The sequence below is a fragment of the Tetrao urogallus genome, assembly GCF_951394365.1.
Source record: "Tetrao urogallus genome assembly, chromosome: 3".
Lineage (NCBI taxonomy): Eukaryota > Metazoa > Chordata > Aves > Galliformes > Phasianidae > Tetrao > Tetrao urogallus.
The window spans coordinates 45092164-45112327 of NC_136815.1; the positions used below are offsets into that span (position 1 = coordinate 45092164).

Consider the following 20164-nt stretch of genomic DNA (forward strand, 5'->3'; position numbering starts at 1 on the left):
GAAGAAAAGCTGGTCTTCCCAACAGCTTTTTTTTCTTCTGCTTCATCCTAAAGTGCAGAAACTGTGGGAACAGACAACACAACTTCCTGTTTGTCACTGTGGAACAACTTCCCTTAGAGAAGCTAAGGCTGCATGGATGCGGACGTGCAATCTGTTCTCAAAGTCATAGCCTGTAAATTCCTCCTGAAATTAAAAAAAAAAAAAAAGCATGCAAATATTAGATTCCTTCATTTTAGGATATGAAAATAATTTCACTAATAATGATTAAGAAGTCAAGCTACAAAACAGACTGAAGAGATGAAGTGGAGATTCCATACTGCTATTCATATCTCTGGCTTACAGAAGTTCTAAGTTGGCAAAAAGAGCAGAAAGCTTCAATTTTCAGTGTGTTGTTTGGATCCTATTCAGTTTAACAGTACCTGGAAAATTATGCAAGTCTTATAGCTCAAGAAAGATCCCAGCACCAAAGACCAAAGTCAGGGACCAGAGGAACATGTATGAAGGAGAGAGCTGCAGTTTCCAAACTTTTACTGCTGAATCTTAGCCAAAAAATATGGCAAAGTCATAACAGTCCAGCAGAGGTCACTATTGTGAGCTCTAATGACCTATAAATACGTATCTACAAAACACAAATGCACTTCATATACATAAATATGTACCTACAAAGTTAGCATTGTAGATTAAAGGTGATGGACAATGACAAAACAAACAAAACAACCAACCAACCAACAAATCAAATCACCACAACTTCTCAGATACTCTCCTCTGAGAACAGTAAGTGTGAAGTGTCTTAGTTTTTACCTTGGCTTGGAGGAGTAAGGTTTTGCCTCTTGGCACGGTCTGCAAAAGGAAAAGACACTGCATTAGAATTGCATTGCAAATGTTGCAGTATGTATCTCAAGCATACAGCCTAGTCAGTCTAGAATAGCATCTCTACCTTGAAAACAAGGCATTATTTCTTATTATAGAGTACTTCTTTAATTTAAAGTATTACAAGTAAATAAGAAACAAATAACATCTACAAAACAGTTTTTATTATTGACATAGCCATACTAAAATCTCACAGAATATGGTTCTAACCGGGTTAATTTAACAAAGATGAATCAGATCGTATGACAGATCCAACATATAATTATGAGTCATTTCAAAGTAACATACATTTAACAGAAGTGTGCTTTCTATATGCATAGTCTTCAATACACTTATCCCCTCTAGCAATGGTAATTTATAAAATTCTATTCCCATCTTTTTCACAGTCATTACAGAGCTCTCAAATATGAACTGCACGATATCTCAAGCTAGTGAGTGCAATCTTCTAAAAACAGCACCACTTACCTCTAATTCTAGCTCCTTTTCCCCACCCAACCCCATCTCATGTAACACAAGCAGTATTTATTCCCTCACCAAGTGCCACAAGAAGTGGCTTCCTTCACACACTAAGTGCTATCTACCAGCTTCTCAGCAGCAGCTACAAGCCAAGGCTTATTCAGCCCTGAAACACAACGTGAAGCCTGTTAACTGTGTGCAAATGCTATATATAAAGCAAGAAGGAAAGAGAAAATGCTCCTAATTCTCAGAACCTTCAGATAACCTCACTACCTGCCACCCTTCTACTTAGCAGCAGTTACAACAAGTGTAAACTTGTTGGTGAGAAGGAATAAATAATAAATCAAAATACAGTGTTTTGCTCATCAAAATCATATAATACAATGGCCTGGGTTGAAAAGGACCACAATGATCTTCCAGTTTCAACCCCCTGCTATGTGCAGGGTCGCCAACCAGCAGACCAGGCTGCCCAGAGCCACATCCAGCCTGGCCTTGAATGCCTCCAGGGATGGGGCATCCACAGCCTCCTTGGGCAACCTGTTCCAGTGCATCAAATTCTTGCTTCAGTGCTGACTGTCCATAAACATCACAGCTACAGAAAGACAGAAGGTTTGCACACGTTTATCTTACTGCTACAGAATCAGGAATGTAGCAACTCCTCTGAAGAATCCCAGAATCTAATAATTCACGTACAAATAAAACCCAGTAACAACTAAGTATTGCATTACAGTGTTACCAACAGATATATTAAGCTTCTCACCCATCAACTTTGTTTCCTTGCTTGTACAGTGCTGTGCTGATTCCGCACCACATTTATTATATATATATATTTTTACAGAGTGTAAAAATAGGTGATACCATTACCTCTGGATTGTCTAATAGAAGACAGCCAAGCTCATAGCAAGCATATGGCTGGATGTACAAGTTGTTTTGACGGCACAGCTCATCTTTAGCAGCCTGCTGAAAGTACTATAATAAGAAAAGAAAAAAAGACTGAAATAACATCTTAAAATAGAAGATCACTTAAAAATCCAAAAGTATCTCTCAATTTCAAGCATTTGAAATTAGCCAAAGTAACATGAGAATATGTTAACATTTCCAATGGTGCAGATTCTTTAAGCAAGGACGGGGAGGTTTTTGTTAACACCAATGAATCAAGGCAGAATTACTAGTTTGCTTCTTTTTTTTTTTTTTTTTTTTTTTTTTACAAGCAATAAGTGGACCATGTCAAGGTTTTTTTCAACATTATATTTGAAACTATTAAGACTAACAAGGAACTTTAACTTTGGAGATTAAGTACACAGATTATTTCAACTACTTCTGAGGGCGGGGTGGGAGGGAGATGTAGTAGCAACAACAGCTCTCTAGCTCCTCATGTAAATTGTATTCAGTCCTGGGGAGGGAAGGAAAAAAAAGAGGTTCCGCCTACAGTGGCAGAGTTATTATTTTGCATTTGCTAATCTCTCGTCACCTCTTAGTGTCTAATAGCTCAAAAGCCCTAGAGCAGAAGCAGTACATCCATGCCTTCAAAAGGTCCATCAACAAGTTTTGTGTTTGTTTTTAGTTGATTTTCTTTTTTTGTACAGAGTAAACCCAGCAGTACAAGAACTTTTCCAATCTTCACCCCAGTTCCCACTTAACTCTTGCTCCTCAGAACACATTAACTGCCATGCTTGCTCAACATTGGGCAATTGCTTTTACAATAGAATGGCCTAAATTCAGAAAAGAACCCAACATATTCTGTTAGAATTCATATAACAGACTGATCAATAGATTGAAAATTAGCAGTTTGCTTAACAAACTTGCTCAACAGTATTTACTGATTAATAAAATTATAGTTCATAAAATACAACTGACGGTATAATTAACAACTTACCTGAACAGCATCTTCAGAATTTCCCAGGCATTTGTGTATGGCACCGAGAAGCAAATTCCTCAAACCAACAGCTGATGAATCATCAACGTCCTGACAAGCTTAATGAAAACATTCCAATAAACAAACAAGATGGATTGAAATCTCTCCTCAGATAAGAATTGCAATCTACAGTGATTTTTTACTCCAATGACCAAATTCGAGCAGAAACTGTGAGATGCCACTAACAATCAATGTCAAAGTAATTTAGTTTCCTTTAAATACAACCCATTTTGTGTCAATCTCATCAAGCAATCTGTCACTAATGTAATAATTCCTGTCAGGAATGAATCGGCCCTCTGAAGTCACAAGCAGTTGGTGCATTCCTCTCACATGAAGAGAACACATTTCTCCGTTTGTCCTTGAATGATCAGCTAGAAAGTTAAAGTTAAGAAACAATCCATTCCTCCTGGTGCTACGGGCAACTGGGTTGTCTCAGGCATTGAAAGAAAAAAACGTGCAGTCCATGGTTCAAAGAAAACAGGGCAAAATATCCAAACATTTCAGATAAAGTGTATCTGTTCTAAACCGAAGGCAAGTGACTGACACAGGAATCCACACTAGATGTACAACTCCAGATGAGAGAATTCTGGCATCATAATTCCCAGTGCTGATGAGTAGCTAAGGCTAATTGTTGGGCCAGACTGTGACTCAGCTGCATAGCGCTGTATTCACTGATGCTCGTAACCATCACTGAATGAATCAGGCTCCATTTTAATCAGGCTTATTAGCACCAATTCAGAACAGCTGTTACATCAAGGCTAGTTCCACAAGGAACCATTTGCACCTGTCTGCACCATTGCTTCTAGAGACCCCAGTAACATGGGTGCCTACAGGTATTTTCAACCCCTCAAAAGGAGCTTTGGGAGTCTGGGAACAGTAGAGCTCCTTTAACTTCACGTTCTGCCTCATGTAATAAACTCTGCTTGATTTAAACCAGTTCTGCAGTCACCAAATAAACCACCTATGAATAACTAAGGATTGGCTACACTATTTGGACACAAAGGTAGCACTGTTGAGTCTCATTTTTATTACAAGTCTCAAGTTACTTGGTATTTTACTTACAAAGATACATGTGGATACAGCTTAATCCCTACAAACCAGAGCTCCTAGCCCCAAGGAAAAGCCCTCAGAAAAGTAAACATTGACCAAGAAGAGAGGAAACAAATTAAAAAAAAAAACAACTCCATCATCCCATCATTCCTGAGATACAAATAATGTACAGCAACATTTTCGCTGAGCAAAAAACCTACCACCAAGGAGTGCTGATGCAGACCCATCTGTCAGCATCAAGCCTTACAAGAAGCTTATCTCTGAATTTTAATCCATATTGCTATGTCACATTAAAATGTGCACCACCAGCTGGGAGCTTATAAGAAAGATCTATATTGCTTTTCAGTATGCAGGACAGAAGCGTCTACTGTTTGCAACCTTTAAAATGGACTGTTCTACTGGAAAACTACAGAAAAAAAATACTAGAGCTTATTTTTACATGATTAAATCTGATTTCATAAGCTTCACGATTATGTTTTGGGACTAGAAAATTAGGGATACTTCTGCAACTGTTACCACACAATTTAAATGATTGTAGCAAACGGCATACCTCACTTAAAATAAATAACTGTATCAAGAATCTGTATAATACCTTGGCTCATATGCTGTAGGTTGGAGAGGGAACAGTTTGGAAGGGCTTTCCATAAGTACAGTACTTCAATGGATGCCAGGACACAGAGCTCTTTGGTTGGCATTTGTTTTCTGAATCTATCTGCCTGCAAATTGGAAAGGAAGAAGAAAGAAAGATCTGCCATCTACCCTTCTACAAAGAACATGATTCTCACAAACAGTTTATCAAATAGGAACTGCTGCATGAAAGCATTCAACAATTTCCTTAAAAATAATCTTTGGCAAATTAAATTTCAGACTAATAAAAAAGACTTTCTATTTAATTTAAGGGTTACATGTTGACAAAAAGCAAAGCTTCTTTATTTGCAGCCTGAATTTGTTCTCTTCTGTTTCACAGTCCCAAATATGTACTGACGGAATGCTGACATTGCAACATCTGAAAATCCTAAATTGGGTGATACTCACAAGACAAATTTGGCTTTCAAAAAGAATCATGGTTTTGACATAAAAAGATTAAAAAAAAAAAAAAAAAAAAAAAAAAAAAAAAAAAAAGAGTAGGAAAAACAAAGCTAGAGAGAAAATCACAATTATGGAATGCTTTGGGTTGGGAAGAGACCTTTAACATCATCAAGTTCCAACCCTCCTGCTATAGGCAGGGATACATACCTCTAGACCAGGTTGCTCAAAGCCCCATCCAGCCTGGCCTGAGACCTTTCTTTATGTATCTGTATCTTTAATATTTATTTCAGCTGAAAAGCCAATTCACATTTTGTTTACCAAGTCATTGAAATATATGACACTACTTTTGTTTCCTCCCCTGAATCCTTCCTGTTAACGCAACAAAAGCAAAATAGGAGAAAATGGATACTTCATTCAAAAAACAAATAACGGTAAAGAATGAAACACAATTATCAAATTACTGTTCTGAAACAAGTCAGCTTATGCTAAACCAAACCTTTTTCACTGAAAATTGTTCGATCTGATTATTTTTTCTTTTGAAAAGCTTCTGAACTTCCTTGAACACATTCTGAGCACCATTGACATCTCCAGTGGCTCCTTGACAAACTATGACACAGAAACAAAAATGTGTTAACTGCTGGGATTAAAAAAACAGGGAAGGGAAGGGAAGGGAAGGGAAGGGAGGGGAGGGGAGGGAGGGGAGGGGAGGGGAGGGGAGGGGAGGGGAGGGGAGGGGAGGGGAGGGGAGGGGAAAAAGATCAGACATCAGAGTTATGAGGAAAAAAAAACATGCACTTCTGCAAAGGACCTAGAGCGGGACTTGATGAACACAGAAATCCCAACTCTCCCAGGTATGCTCTGAGATCATTAACAAGTCTGTATGTTTTCCACACCCATTAAAGGACATAGTATCACCTAACACCTAAGGATTTATTAAGTAAATCTTTTCAGTATGCTGTCAGCTTAGCAATAGTCATGTAATAATCATATCTGGAGGGCAAGGGCTTATATACACATGCATTAACAAATTGCATAAACAAAATTACATAAGTACAGTCTGATAGCTGCATAAGCAGCAGTGTGGAACACACTAAGAGCACAAGTGAACACCGAAAGTACCACATCACATCACTGATTTATCACTTGCAACCATTACTGAATACTCACCTGCTGTTAAATAAGCGTAATAGCACTGAGACCACCTGGATTCATTCTTAAGCCTTTCAAAGGACTCAAAGGCGTCTTTGAAATTCATCTCTATCATGCTGCACCAGCCTAAAAGAGACCAACTTAATGAAAGCACAGTAATTCAAACATGGTGTAAACATTACTGAAGAATACCACCTGCTTACGAGAGCTGGAGCTAGCTTAACAATTATACCAATAACTGGAAAATTTAAAGCCAAAACTAATCAATAACACATTTTAAATCTTGTTTAAATTAACTGCAAAGTATTGAGTTATTCGTGCTGTACAAAACAAAGAAACCAATTCACACTAACAACAAATCTAAACGGTCACCAAAAGCTCTTCCTTAGCTACTACCAGCTCCCTTATTCTTCTTTAACCAGACACATTTAAAGCTTCTCTACTATAAAGATTTCCATGAAAATTAAAAGCAGAGAAAAGAATGACACTTTTTGTTGATGTTAGTAATTTCCTTCCATCAGCAACATAAAATGAAATACAAAATATAGGCCCTGCAATCTTTGAAGCTCCATTAGAATCTTTTCATTTCTGACATAGAAACAGGGGTTCCATTTTAAATAATCTTCTGCAGGTGAACAGTTTCAGAGAACTTGAAAACTATAAACAATTGCTGAGTGCTACTCAACTAAATAAGAAGACAGGATGATTCGATGGTCACAGGGCTGGAGCACATCTCCTGTGAGGAAAGGTTGAGGGAACTGGGTTTCTTTTAGCTTGGAAAAGAGAAGGCTCCAGGGACACCTCATTGTGGCCTTTCAGTATTTGAAGGGAGTGTATAAGCAGGAGGGGGAACGGCTGTTTATGAGGGTGGATAGTGATAGGACAAGGGGGAATGGCTTTAAACTGAGACAGGGGAAATTTAGATATGAGGAGGAAGTTTTTCACACAGAGGGTGGTGACGCACTGAACAGGTTGCCCAAGGAGGCTGTGGATGCCCCATCCCTGGAGGCATTCAAGGCCAGGCTGGATGTGGCTCTGGGCAGCCTGGTCTGCTGGTTGGTGACCCTGCACATAGCAGGGGGTTGAAACTGGATGATCTTTGGGGTCCTTTTCAACCCAGGCCATTCTGTGATTCTATGATTAACGTTATCTGGTCGAGACAGGAGCCAGTATTCTAAAACCTTTTTTAATAACCCTAACCAAAATTGTTCCTTTTCTTTATTGAAGTTATTAGTCAAAACTTGAAAGTGAAATATTTATAGCATAAAGATATCCCATTTACCTATTTCATATAAGCAGACATGTTGAATCTCCCTTTGGTCTGTTGCAAGCTCCAAAGCAGTATGAAACGAAGCCAAGGCACTATTGATTTGACACTAACAAAGGTGAAAGAGGGAGGAGGGGAAAAAAGATTAAAAAAAAATTAATATATCTGAAGTTATCAAAATCAAATCATCCATCACATTTTAAAGAACACAATCAGCTTCGTGTTAATATGAGTTTAAAAATAACAAAGGAGTGAAAACAGATAGCACTGTAATACAGAGTGCAGCCTCTGGTTTGATTAGATGAGAGGCAGTGAGAGGAAAATTTCCTCTCCACCAAACACCAATTTCAGACTTGAAACCAATTAAAAGTCACCACGGAGCTAACTGAAAGAGAAGGGATAACACTCCTTTGCATACCAGCTACACACTGCACTTTGGCCAGCTTCCCTCCTCCCACCTATTTACATCTGATCACTTCTGAATGGAAGCAGGGACAAACTGTGACAAAGCCTTTATTTACAACAATGAGCACACCTCTTAAATAGGTCCTATACTGAAGGATTTTTCCCCACATTTCATATTAACAATATAATGTAATACAATAACAAGAAAACATAATACAATAACCAAATTAAAAGCGAAAAAGGAAGTATCACTAATAAAAAACAACTCTATAAAATATATCTATATATCTATATTTAAATGAAATCTTACACAAGAACACAAAGCACGTACCTGCAAAGTAATAATAATCAATTCTAACACATACAAAAATAAAAATTGAATCTATGGTATGGAACCTGCCTTCAAAAAGTCACGTCAAGAGAGAAAGAAGGGGGAAGTGGAAGGATACTGGAGGAGTTTAATAATGTAACAATGATCACCCATAACTCCCAGTCTGTTAAGATAACCTCTCAGCCTTCGAGACCAGTGTCTGTATTCCTTCTGTTCACTATTAAATCTGAAATTCACTGTAAAACTTGGCAGAGTTGTACCTTAGGACATGCCACTGCTCCCTGCCCTACCCCTGCCCAGCTCTAGAGGATTTCATTCGATTTCCTCATTTGTCTCCTCAGGGAGAACCATTTGAGATGCTTTACACTGCATCAAGACAGCACAACTGCCAAAGTTACAGTAGCTGTAACAGTATAAACACTGAATACTTAGAAAACAAAGCAATGACTAAATGAAGATGTTTGTGGGTATGACAGAAGAGTGTAACCCATCTGCCTTTCTGTTGAGCATATTTGCCCTCAAAGTTATCAGGGAGCCTGTGCAATACACAGCTTGCTCTGTTCTACAGCAGCACAGGCTCCTCAACACACATTATCAGAAAAAACTGAACAGAAGTGCCAAGTGTTTTCTGCATAAGCTTTCCTTAAGCATCAAGCTCAGTGAGCATGCTACAGAAATATTCCTCAATAACTGAAAGTATCAATTATCTCCAGGCATTGGGACAACATGCAAAATACGAATTTCTACTCATATTGTTAATTCTTAAAATAAAATTAATTACCACCTACTTACTGTTTCAGAGAGCAGAACATAAGAATTATACAGGCAGATGAGTCAGCAAGTAGAACATCAAAGCTGACTTTTTACAGTTAAAATAATGAGAGTTAGACAAATACAAATGTACACACAAATGTGTAATTCCTTGGTCTTTACTTATTCTTCTCTTGAACATAACACAAAGACAATACAAAGTTCATTCTAAAAAACTCACTCTCAGTTTCAGTGCTTCTTTTTACTCTTGCCCAGCCTAGTTCTCCTTTCCACACTACCCCAACCCTACATTAGAAAAAGATAAATGAAAAAAATCAAGAGAATGTGCCAGCAGTGTATTTAGGAATGTAATATCACTGGACATTTTTATTACTCTGCAGATTGAACACTATAGCACACCTGAGCAAACCAGTGGTGTTTTGCCAGTCAGAGGAGTACTTGGTAATTTTTCTGCCTTCAACTATGTCAGAATCTAACAGATCAAGCCTCAGAACATGAGGTTGTTTGTCGTTTTGTTTTCGTCCCAGCCCAAAGAGGTGTTTATATATACATACCCAGAATATGGGCAAAGAGAAGTGACCTTGCTCAATTCGGGATTCTTTCATAGTTTGGTTTTGCCCTGTGCCCTCACCTCCCTCCACATGAACCTATCAGTCTCTTTTTAAGATGTTTGGGCTGTTTTGTCCAATTTATAAAAGCAGATTAAGATCCTTAAAAGGTGTTGCTGTCTACATAAAAGAGAAAGCAATATTGCAAGCTAAAAGGCAGAAATACATCAGATCCAGAACACTATTTTTCCCAATTTTTTACTCAGAGGTTGGTGAGGCGCTGGCACAGCCACCCATGTAAGCTGTGGTGCCCCATCCCTACAGGCTCTCAAGGCCAGGTTGGATGGAGCCCTGGGCAGCTGAGCTGCTGGGTGGCAGCCCTGCCCATGGCATGGGGTGGGACTGGACGAACTTCTATGTCTCTTCAAACTAAGGCATTCCATGATGTAGAAACTAGTTAGCTGTATGTTAGTTACAGTGTGAGTGTAAGCACACTTCTGGCTCAGATAGTTGGATAAATGCTGCAAACCAATGCCCAAATCTGCAATATTTATACGGACACTCAACAATCTCTCAGCACTACAGCACTCATGAAAACAAAGCAAGAGCAGGGAAAAAACCCAACTATTGAATGGTCAGCTCCCATGCAAACAAATGTGTGTATAGGAAAGGACCAAATTCCTGTTACAACTAGAAAGCATTCTGCTGACCATGGCATGGCTACAGAGCCTAACAAATGGTATCCTGCCTACTCAAGCTAACTACTTTGTTAACCTTGCCACGTGGCCTCTAGCACTATTTTAATTGGAGCTAGACTTTGACATCTATAAAAAGCACCATTTTATATACAAGCACTCTAAAATAACACTTGCAACAGTATAATTCTCTACTGCTTCCAGAATGACAGAAGAAACGCATCACAATAAATAAGCCACATGCAAGAGGATGCCTGCAAAATGATATAGGCCACAGAAGACTGCTCTTCTGTTCTGTTGCTGCAGCTACCTTCCTCAAAATTAAGCTGCATTTGTGATAATTAACTGCAAACCGTAGCAAAAGAATGGCCACCAATATCAAGTTCTTAAATTATGAGAAGAACGTTTTGTGCTCTTTGGTTGTGTTTCCTTGATGATGAATGCCTTACAAATGCCTAAATGCCTTAGAAATACTCTGGACTGATAAACACAGCAGTGCAGTTGTCCGGAGTACTTTTACCATCTTGGATTATTCTTAAAGAATAATTGAGCCAAAAGCCACAAGGTTGCTGCAATGTTAGAAGAATACCATTCTGCAACAGCATTCACAACCACATTTCCATGGAATGCATTCTGCTGGGTCATGGCTCACCATAGCAACAGAAAACATCCTGTTTTGTTCTCTTAAATGCAAAAGCAATTATTCGAGGGAAATTACTGAAGATGATTTAGCTGTAAGCGAACAATGCATAAAATGAAAAGCAGAAGATAAATGCTATGTACTCAGTAGCTAATACTCAGATTTCAGCTTGACAAGCGAAACCCTAATGCCTATTTGTACCACAAGAAGTTACCAAACAAGGTTACTTACAGCACAGAGTTACAATACAGTGTAAGAATTAGAATTTCAAAGTGCTAATAAAACAGACAGGAGCACAAGGGTTGATTTGGCATGCAAACCTGCAACTAGGAAGAAATTAATCCTCTCTTCTCACTTATCTTACTGTACATCCGTATCTTCAGTCACAGTTTATTAAAGTTTGCCCAGTTCATTCACATCAGAAAAACATCAGATAGCAGGGGGAGGAGATGGGTAAAACATCAGCCAAAAGAATAGAAAGATGCAGTACCTCTAATCGTTGTATTCTTCCCTTGAAGAACATGAACAGAGAAGAATTTGGGTAAGCAGATTCTTTCTTTGCAAGAATCTCTTTTGCCTCTTTCAATCCTGCCTTGTTATCGCTGCCATCAAGAGCAAAAAAGGGGCGAACAACTGTATGGTACCACAACAGAGCTAATCTGAAAGGAACACAAGAGCAGAAGTGATTACAGCTCATAAACAGAGATTTCAAGATAATGATCCTGAAAAACAAAAGAGAGGCATCTTTAAGTTCTTATACAGCCTGACTATAGAACACAACTCTACCACCATGCGCCACCACACAGCGTACGTACAATTCACTGCACTTAACCAAAAGCAAGTAACCATCAAGCTCATAGTACGTATCAAAGCATCATATCCATTAACTCTTTACAAGCCTACGGATTTTAAAACAGGAAAACCCACAGGAAAACAATAGAATGTAATCGTTCACTGGGAAACAAAAATAACACAAACCAACCCCACTCCCCAGCACATATACACACCTGAAATCAATGTAAAACAGAAATATATCTGGTGTTTGGAAGGGCAGACATCTACATGACCTACATCACTCACAAGAAAAGAAGGGCAGAGCACAGAGCTTCCCAGGGCCAGCTGAAGGAATACCTGCTTCACCATCACGCTGGGGAAAAGAATGCTGCATTTTCCCCCCCAGAAATGACACAAAAGAAATCAAAAGCAACATTTAACCTTAATGTTTTTCTTAACATTTCTTAATCTTTAAGAAATATATCTCCTCAAGCAGAAGAAACTAGCTCTGATGTCAATATTTCAGAAGCGACATCTGAAATTACTTAAAGTAGGTCCAACAATAGAAGCATTAATTTGGAGAGAATGTGATAAACTGTTCTCATAAATAGCTTTAAATAACATCAGAGTAACCCTTCATCTAAGAAAAAGACCTGAATGTAATACAAAGAGTTGGAGAAAAATAGGTATATGAAAGGTCAAAGAACAAAAAGACAGTAAGGAAACACTCAATTTTCCCCAGATCTAAAATTAAAAATAAACTGGAAAGACTGTTGGTCAGTATTAAGGATAAATGATTGACATCAGTTACTCTCATACAAAACGGTACGCTCTCCCCATAGAAGAGATCTACTGAGCATTCCAGGGATGTTTGTATTTACTAACATATGGGTTACTAGACACCAGAATAAAAGGAGCTGAAGAATACAGCACAACACCAACAAACCCCAAGCACACAAACAACTGTCAGCAAAGAGATCTAGTGCACTAGTAAGTGATTAATTCACTAAACCATGGCATATTAAACAACAAGCTGCAAGTTTATTTTACCTGCTGTTGTTTTCTTTAAAGCAACATGACTTTTTTTTTTGGCTTTGATCTTTTTTCCCCCATTTACTTACTTTCAGTACTATGTTATCTACCAAAGCATTTCAATATAGCTACTCACGTAGCTAAAGGGGCCTTCATGTCCTTACTTTCACTTGCATACATCAGTGAAGAAAGCCCCTGCAGGCGGTCTCCAGGAAAACCCAGCAGGTTGATGATTTTGAGCAGGTTTGGGGGCACCATGGATATGCAAAGATGAAAAAGTCCATATCCAAAGCTAACAGCACCTTTCAGTCTGTTTAGCGAATCCTCCGTTACACCTTCTGCAGCAACATGATTATCATTTGCAGCGTCAGAAGTCAAGGATTCCTGAGTAGCTTTCTTCTGATAAATCTCCTGTAGTGTATTAATGTCCGTATAGCACTTATTGTAAATTTTCCAGGCTTTTCGGAGGATCCATCCACCTTTTATGTATGCTAAATGTCAAGGAAAAAAACATTTCAAGAAAGGTATTTCAGAAGCGGAACACAATCAGGAGGAAATGCTGTTTCACGTATCCCAGGATGCTCTCCATCAGCATTAAATTAACACTGCACAAAGCATTTTGCAAAACGAGCTGCTACTGTCACGTACAAGAGATCTTTCATATTGAGTCATACAAACTTCAGTGCTTCTCAGAGACCTTTAAACAGTGCGCCACACAAAGGGACTTTCCTGCAGCTATCCAGCAGTACAACTGGCAGGAAGAAATACAGAAACCAAAACAGCTTCATGCTGGATTCTGTCCCACTACACAATAGAGACAAAATCACTGTTTGGCAGAGAAATGTTTGGAAGAGGTTTTGCCTGAAGTTCCAATCACGTTCAAAGCAAGTTTATGGAAGAACACTTAAAATGGAGAAAAGAAACAAAAATCCTTCCCTTGGGTCAGACAACAAGGATTTCAACATCATTATTACCCCCATCCCTCAAACTGTGAAATACAGGAATTTATAATTTAAAAAAATAATTGATAAAAACAGAAAAGGGGAAAAAAAAGACTAAAAATCTATGTTTTCAAATACGTTTCAGTTGCCTAGCTTCTTAAATTTCAAATGCAAGCTGGGTACTTAAATGTCCCTAAAAACTTGGTCTTGACCATTCCTAGTTTAGAATGGGAAGCCTGAGCCTTCCTGCCCACTCTACAGGAGGACACGACAGCAGAATATGATGCCAGATCTTTGTGCTTGCACAGCACCCATCCTGGTTACAGCACATCCCTGGAGAATAGCAGAAATGGTGAACAGAAAGCAAACAGAGAATATACCTGTGTGCATTCACTGTAGAAGCTGACATAAGCATTCTGTCTGTGTTCAAGCCTCACGAATTACAAACTGCACTGACAGAGGTTTTAAAGGACTGAAAATGAGAAAAAATAAAAGGACAGAGCAGTGGTGTTCTAAATGGGTACCACCGAGTTTGCAGAGATCAGCGTTATCAGTGATGTCAGAAGTAGAGCAGAAATTGTGGCTTACATCAAATAACAGGAAAATGCTGATTCCCAGCCACTCTGTATTTGACATAATAAATAAGTAAATTCACCACTGATTAGATTACTCCTTTTTCAATTCTGTTTATGCAAAGCTGGTTTGATAATCTCAAATTACAGTGAGAAAGATGGCAACATTTATTTTCCCGGATGTGACAGAAGGGTGCTGTCAACGTGAACAGAAAGCATCTCTAAAATGAATCCTGTATCTTGAGCTCCGTATTAAACCGTTACAAGAATAAAAGCAAATCTGCTGCCGTGATTCAGCTGCATTATGAGACTTATGTTAGTCCAGTTCTCAGCAATTAGGTCACTTTTTGGCTGTGCAGAATATTTCAAGAATTATGTGGTTCACCACAAGATGAATACTCAACAACTTTTAATAGTAAAGCAATAGACAAATCGCCACAGAATGGCCTGGGTTGAAAAGGACCACAATGATCATCTAGTTTCAACCCCCCTGCTACGTGCACGGTTGCCAATAAGATAACCAAGACGTTTTACTTATCCTATAGATCACATTACTGTTAATAGCTTTGAAAAAGTACTATATTCAGGCATGGGCATCAAGCAGAACTGACATGAGTGGGAAATAGTATAACTCGAGGCTTTATCTTCACCAGTGAGCTGCCACTAACAGCTTGTTAAGACCAGGAGATTTACAGATTTGATATGCTCAGATAAAATCATCTAATACAATAAAAAACTGAATTTATGATTCTTTAAACGTAAGAAAGAAACCAAGCCCAATCACCAAGCTGAGATTTTTCAGGAAGAACTTCTCAAAGTAGCTATCATGTCCATGACAGCAGTTAAGAAAAGGTAGTTCAATATTGCTGTTGGAAGCTACTGCAAGTTGCTGTATTAGTAACTTCTTGATGAAACTATTTTTGTTACATGCACGAGGGTGGAGAGGAAAACTGAAAATGTGCTAGGCATATGAGAAAGCAGCTTGCATGTCATCATATGCTTCTTGTCAAACTGAAGAAAAACGTATGAAATTTTTCACTCATCATCCACTGATCAGCAAAATGTATCTGCCTCCGTACTACTTTGAAATGAGACTCACTTCAGTAATCCGGTTGCTATTTCAGTACAGAAACATCACCACAAAAGCAAGATGTTTATACATAAGCAGAAAGATAATACACTCAGAAAACCTGAAATAACTGACCCAACAATTTAGCTAAACGGTGTCACAGTGGCAGTAACTAACAGTCATTGACACTGCATGTAACTGTTTTAAATTTTAACTAAAGATTTCAGGTTTATTTTTTCCTCAGTAGAATAACCCAAATACAGTGCATGCTCTGCAGATCTCTGCTACCCACTTCAGTTCTCTGAGCAGTACACAGGAGAGAAAGGGCACACGCACCAGTCAGTTATAGTACCCAACCCACTTACAAAGCTGGAGGGTAGGAAGGGAGGCAAAAAGAAAAAAAAAAGAAAGCAAAGACCTACAACAGCATGAAAAATAAGAAAACCTTTCTGCAGCAGTTGACATCGACATGGCAATCAAAAGCATGCCCTGAATTTCTTCTAGCCAACCTGGCTTGAAAGAAACCAAGTCTGTCTTACAGAAGTAACTCTGTCCTTCACAGGAATATTTTAATGTTTCAAAGGATCTTAGTGTTATTTCCCCAAATTTCTTACAGCTGACCAGCAGGGATTTCCCTGATAGCCTGCTCTGGCTGCCACCTCTTGATGTTCACTAATTCTTACAAGAACCTGGAAACGTGTTCCCTTTGCACGTGACCTGTACTGCCTTCTCTGTAAACTCATGAATGAAGGAGTGTTTTAGGACTGTGCATAAGAAGAACCTTTTGAGCAGCTTTTCAGATGAGACAAGGAGGTTTGTATTCAGTAAGACGGGATTAACCTCTTTGGCACACAAGGACACACCTGGGTGACCGAAGAGTAAGAACTGATTCATCAGTTTAAACTTGAACATGGTTCATTTAAAATTACTTTCACTGTCATCTTGTCATCTGTGTCGTCACAGCCATAATGCCTATGGGACACACAGGTGGCTGGGCTTCAGCTCTTTATAGCCTCTTTTCTCACGCGGGCCACAAGTAGCACACAGATGATAACCACCTTTGTACCAACTGCTCTAACACCCATATGGGACTATGCAAAAGATTCCAACCAATCTAAGGTGAATCTGTTGGTTCCAAAAAAAAAAATAGAGGAAAAGCTGTAATCTGTACCAATACAACTTATTTATCATACTATTACATATACAATGGTAGAAAAATACCTCTCCAAGCGTACCAAACTGGGGACACTCACCCTTTGTCTCAAATGGAACTATTCTCTTACAACAGAATCAACTTAATTGATGTGAACACTTATCTTGCCATATTAAGGTCAAGCTTTACTACAAAGATAACAAGCAAAAAATACATACAAACATTAAAGCCACAATGCACCTGATAATTCTTGTTTTACAAACGAGAGCACAGCCAAGTAGACTTGACAGTCCGCTACAATGATTTGTCTTTGCAGACGATCTATCATGGATAGAGGAGACTTTCGCCCATCGACCTGTTTGGAATAACACAAGCACAGAAATTTTAGCAAAGATAACAAAGAATACTAGTCTAAACCTGACAACTAACAAATCCAAAACCAACCGCAAGCATTTTCATGGGCAAAACCATGTTAAAATTTCTTTGATAACTCATTAAACAAACTCCTGATTAATAAGTAGCAAATATTCAAAGTTTTCCTATCAATACCATGTCTTACGTCTCAGTCTGCATGCTTTATTCTTCCTTCATTATTTAGAATGAAAAATCTAGAAAGGGGAAAACTCCCTATGAATATGCCTGGCACTTTCATGCAGGCTCAATCTTATCCTTTGGGCATTGCTAGAGCGTGTATGAATGAAACTCAGCCTGAATCAGCCAGGCTACGAGCTTCCTGAAATAACTCTAGTAGCTCGCTAATTTGAGGTCTGATGAAAATAACTGCTAACATTGACATAACATCCCACTTTAAAAGAGGAAATGCTTAAATGTGACTACTGTATGACACTTAAGATTTCAAACTGTGATGTTCAACTTACTTTCTACGTTTACTGTTTATCTCAAGTGCTCTTCATATATCAAAAACCATCTAGCAAAAAAAAAAAAACAGCCAACAAAGCACAGAAGGGAAGTTTCCAGAAACATTTATCCAATATATGATTCCATATTTTACAGATAATGCTCTTACATTCTTTTTAATTTTATTCTTGATTGTTTCAATAACTCCAGCTTCGTCACTCTCACACAGCTTTTCTGTAGCCTTTAAGTCATCACATGCCAGCTGCATTTTCTCCTCTTCAAACGTCATCATGGCATTCTGCCAAAAAACAGAACACAAATTTGGGAGATAAAAATGAAATATTACTATTCCTGCAAAAGCTGCAGGAAGTTTCGATGAAAGCTTTCATGAAATCTGACTACAAAATCTCCTTTTTCATTAACGCATCAACATCAACACATACATCAGCACGTATACTTCTACAAAGAAGCAAACCAGAACCAAAGAACAAAACCAGAACCAGAACCAGAGCGTGCCTTACCAAAACCATACAACTTACCAGATCATATCCTATTAACTAAGACTTCTCCCCTTGTCTTAATAAAATTTCATATGCTATCAAACTGCGTATGTTGTCACACTGCATTAAGTGCAAGAGGAATCTGTGAAAACTCGCTTTCAATTCTTGTTACGTAAGGCACCATTTGCTTCCATGCAAAAGATACTGCTTTTATGTAACTCATCCATAGAAATAATGGAATCACAGAATGGCCTGGGTTGAAAAGGACCACAGTGATCGTCCAGTTTCAACCCCCCTGCTATGTGCAGGGTCACCAACCAGCAGACCAGGCTGCCCAGAGCCACATCCAGCCTGGCCTTGAATGCCTCCAGGGATGGGGCATCCACAGCCTCCTTGGGCAACCTGTTCCAGTGCATCACCACCCTCTGCGTGAAAAACTTCCTCCTCATATCTAAATTTCCCCTGTCTCAGTTTAAAGCCATTCCCCCTTGTCCTATCACTATCCACCCTCATAAACAGCCGTTCCCCCTCCTGCTTATACACTCCCTTCAAATACTGAAAGGCCACAATGAGGTGTCCCTGGAGCCTTCTCTTTTCCAAGCTAAAAGAAACCCAGTTCCCTCAACCTTTTCTCATAGGAGATGTGCTCCAGCCCTGTGACCATTGAATCATCCTGTCTTCTTATTTAGTTGAGTAGCACTCAGCAATTGTTTATCAAGTTCTCTGAAACTGTTCACCTCCTTGGGCAACCTAGTCAGTAATACGTGACAGCTACTGCATAATAAGTAAATAGGAACCAGAATTCCTACATGTGTAAGAAGGAAAAACCAATTAGAAAAAAGAAAACATGCATCAGACCAACTATCACTGGACGAATTCAGAAAGAATTTAGGGACAAGTAACTTCTCACTGCTTTACTAAACAAAAGCCCTGAAAGACACAGACATGCAGAGTGCTGCAGCTATGTTTAGAACAGTAGCTAAGCAAAATCTGTTCAAGATCCACTGATGCTGTTCTCTGATGTTACACTGGTTCAATGCATCAATTCAGATAAGCAAACCTGGGAGATTCTTCCTCTTTCCCTTCTCCCTTCCTGGACTCAAAACCAAATCACACACCACAGATTTCCTAATCAATATTTTCCCTTGTACTGCATACAAACCTTACAGAGAATTCAAGTTAACTTCATTTACAACTTATTTATTTCTAGCAAATGGCATAAATTCTGACTTTAAAAAGAATATTAGCACTGGCAGTTCCTGGTGCAATCTAACATTAAGCAGCAATATCAGGATAAAGACAGTCTAAAATTAAGATCTACTCCCTTTTTTAAAAAGATATTCTCATTTTTAATACAGTTTAATTGCAACAGCAAAAGCTATTATGAAAATGTTATGAGTGTTATTGTAATAATACCTCTATTGCACATACAAGAGAGGGTTTTCTTATGGCTCTCTTATTGGAACACATAAATATTTCATATGTTCTGTGATTCAGCTTCTCAGACATTTACTTTCTATTTAAACCACATCAGTAAACAAGTTTTATATAACATAAAGACTTGTTTTCTTCATACCCTTCACCTAATACTTTGAAAAAACTAAGTCTCATAAAAACAAACAGATTAAAGTATCCATTACTATGAATTCATGCATTCACATACAAACATTCACCTCCACCATTACAAACTCCAGCATTCACGTACAGACATCAACCACAAGAGCAGGGATCTATGGTTACTCTCTGCTCCCATCTACTCACCAAAAAACTGACAAAACTGGCTCCAAAGCTCATTAGCGGGCTATGATTTCTGAAAAGGAAACAAAGAGCAGTTAACTCTACACACATTTTCAATTGGAAAGACTGATATTACACTTCTTGATTTTGAATAATACGTCAGTAAATAAATGTAGTTGATTTTTTGTTTTTTTTGGCTGGTTGGTGGGGTTGGCTTTTTTAGGTGTTGAGTTGCATCCTTCAGCAAAACCTAATGGAAATGGAAAGGCAAATTATGATTATATGTGGGCATACCTATTCATCATTTCTACTAGGACTTGAATATATCTTCAAATAATTTTTGCACATTAAGCTGTTGATTTTATTTATTAAGAGCAGCCACTGCCACGAAAACACATTTCG

The 20164-nt window shown here is 38.4% G+C and overlaps 1 protein-coding gene across 2 annotated transcripts; it reads right to left on the reverse strand.

Annotated features, from left to right (window-relative positions):
* On the reverse strand, window positions 1-19834 carry TTC39C (tetratricopeptide repeat domain 39C). 2 transcript variants are annotated; one of them, XM_079533645.1, is made up of 13 exons: window positions 19787-19834; window positions 17695-17823; window positions 16908-17019; window positions 13069-13423; window positions 11617-11785; window positions 7752-7845; window positions 6488-6595; window positions 5817-5926; window positions 4884-5007; window positions 3203-3300; window positions 2191-2295; window positions 802-840; window positions 1-183 (listed from the first exon to the last, which is right to left on the reverse strand). In XM_079533645.1, exons 1-13 carry the CDS (start codon window positions 19817-19819, stop codon window positions 94-96), a joined length of 1566 nt encoding a protein of 521 aa, XP_079389771.1. In that variant the 5' UTR covers window positions 19820-19834; the 3' UTR covers window positions 1-93. The 2 variants fall into 2 exon arrangements, with proteins under 2 accessions (XP_079389771.1, XP_079389770.1); XM_079533644.1 differs by having other exon boundaries at window positions 16908-17022.
* Between the last annotated feature and the right edge of the window lie 330 nt (window positions 19835-20164).

What these genes read in the sequence shown, in the direction of transcription:
- TTC39C (XM_079533644.1), bottom strand. Translation starts at nt 19,819, where the DNA reads ATGAGCTTTGGAGCCAGTTTTGTCAGTTTTTTG. An exon ending in TGTAAAACAAGAATTATCAG is followed by an intron (nt 13,424 to 16,907) that starts GTGCATTGTGGC and finishes CTTGACATTTAG; the next exon opens with CATACATAAAAGGTGGATGG. An exon ending in TTCTATTAGACAATCCAGAG is followed by an intron (nt 841 to 2,190) that starts GTAATGGTATCA and finishes TTCCTTTTGCAG; the next exon opens with ACCGTGCCAAGAGGCAAAAC.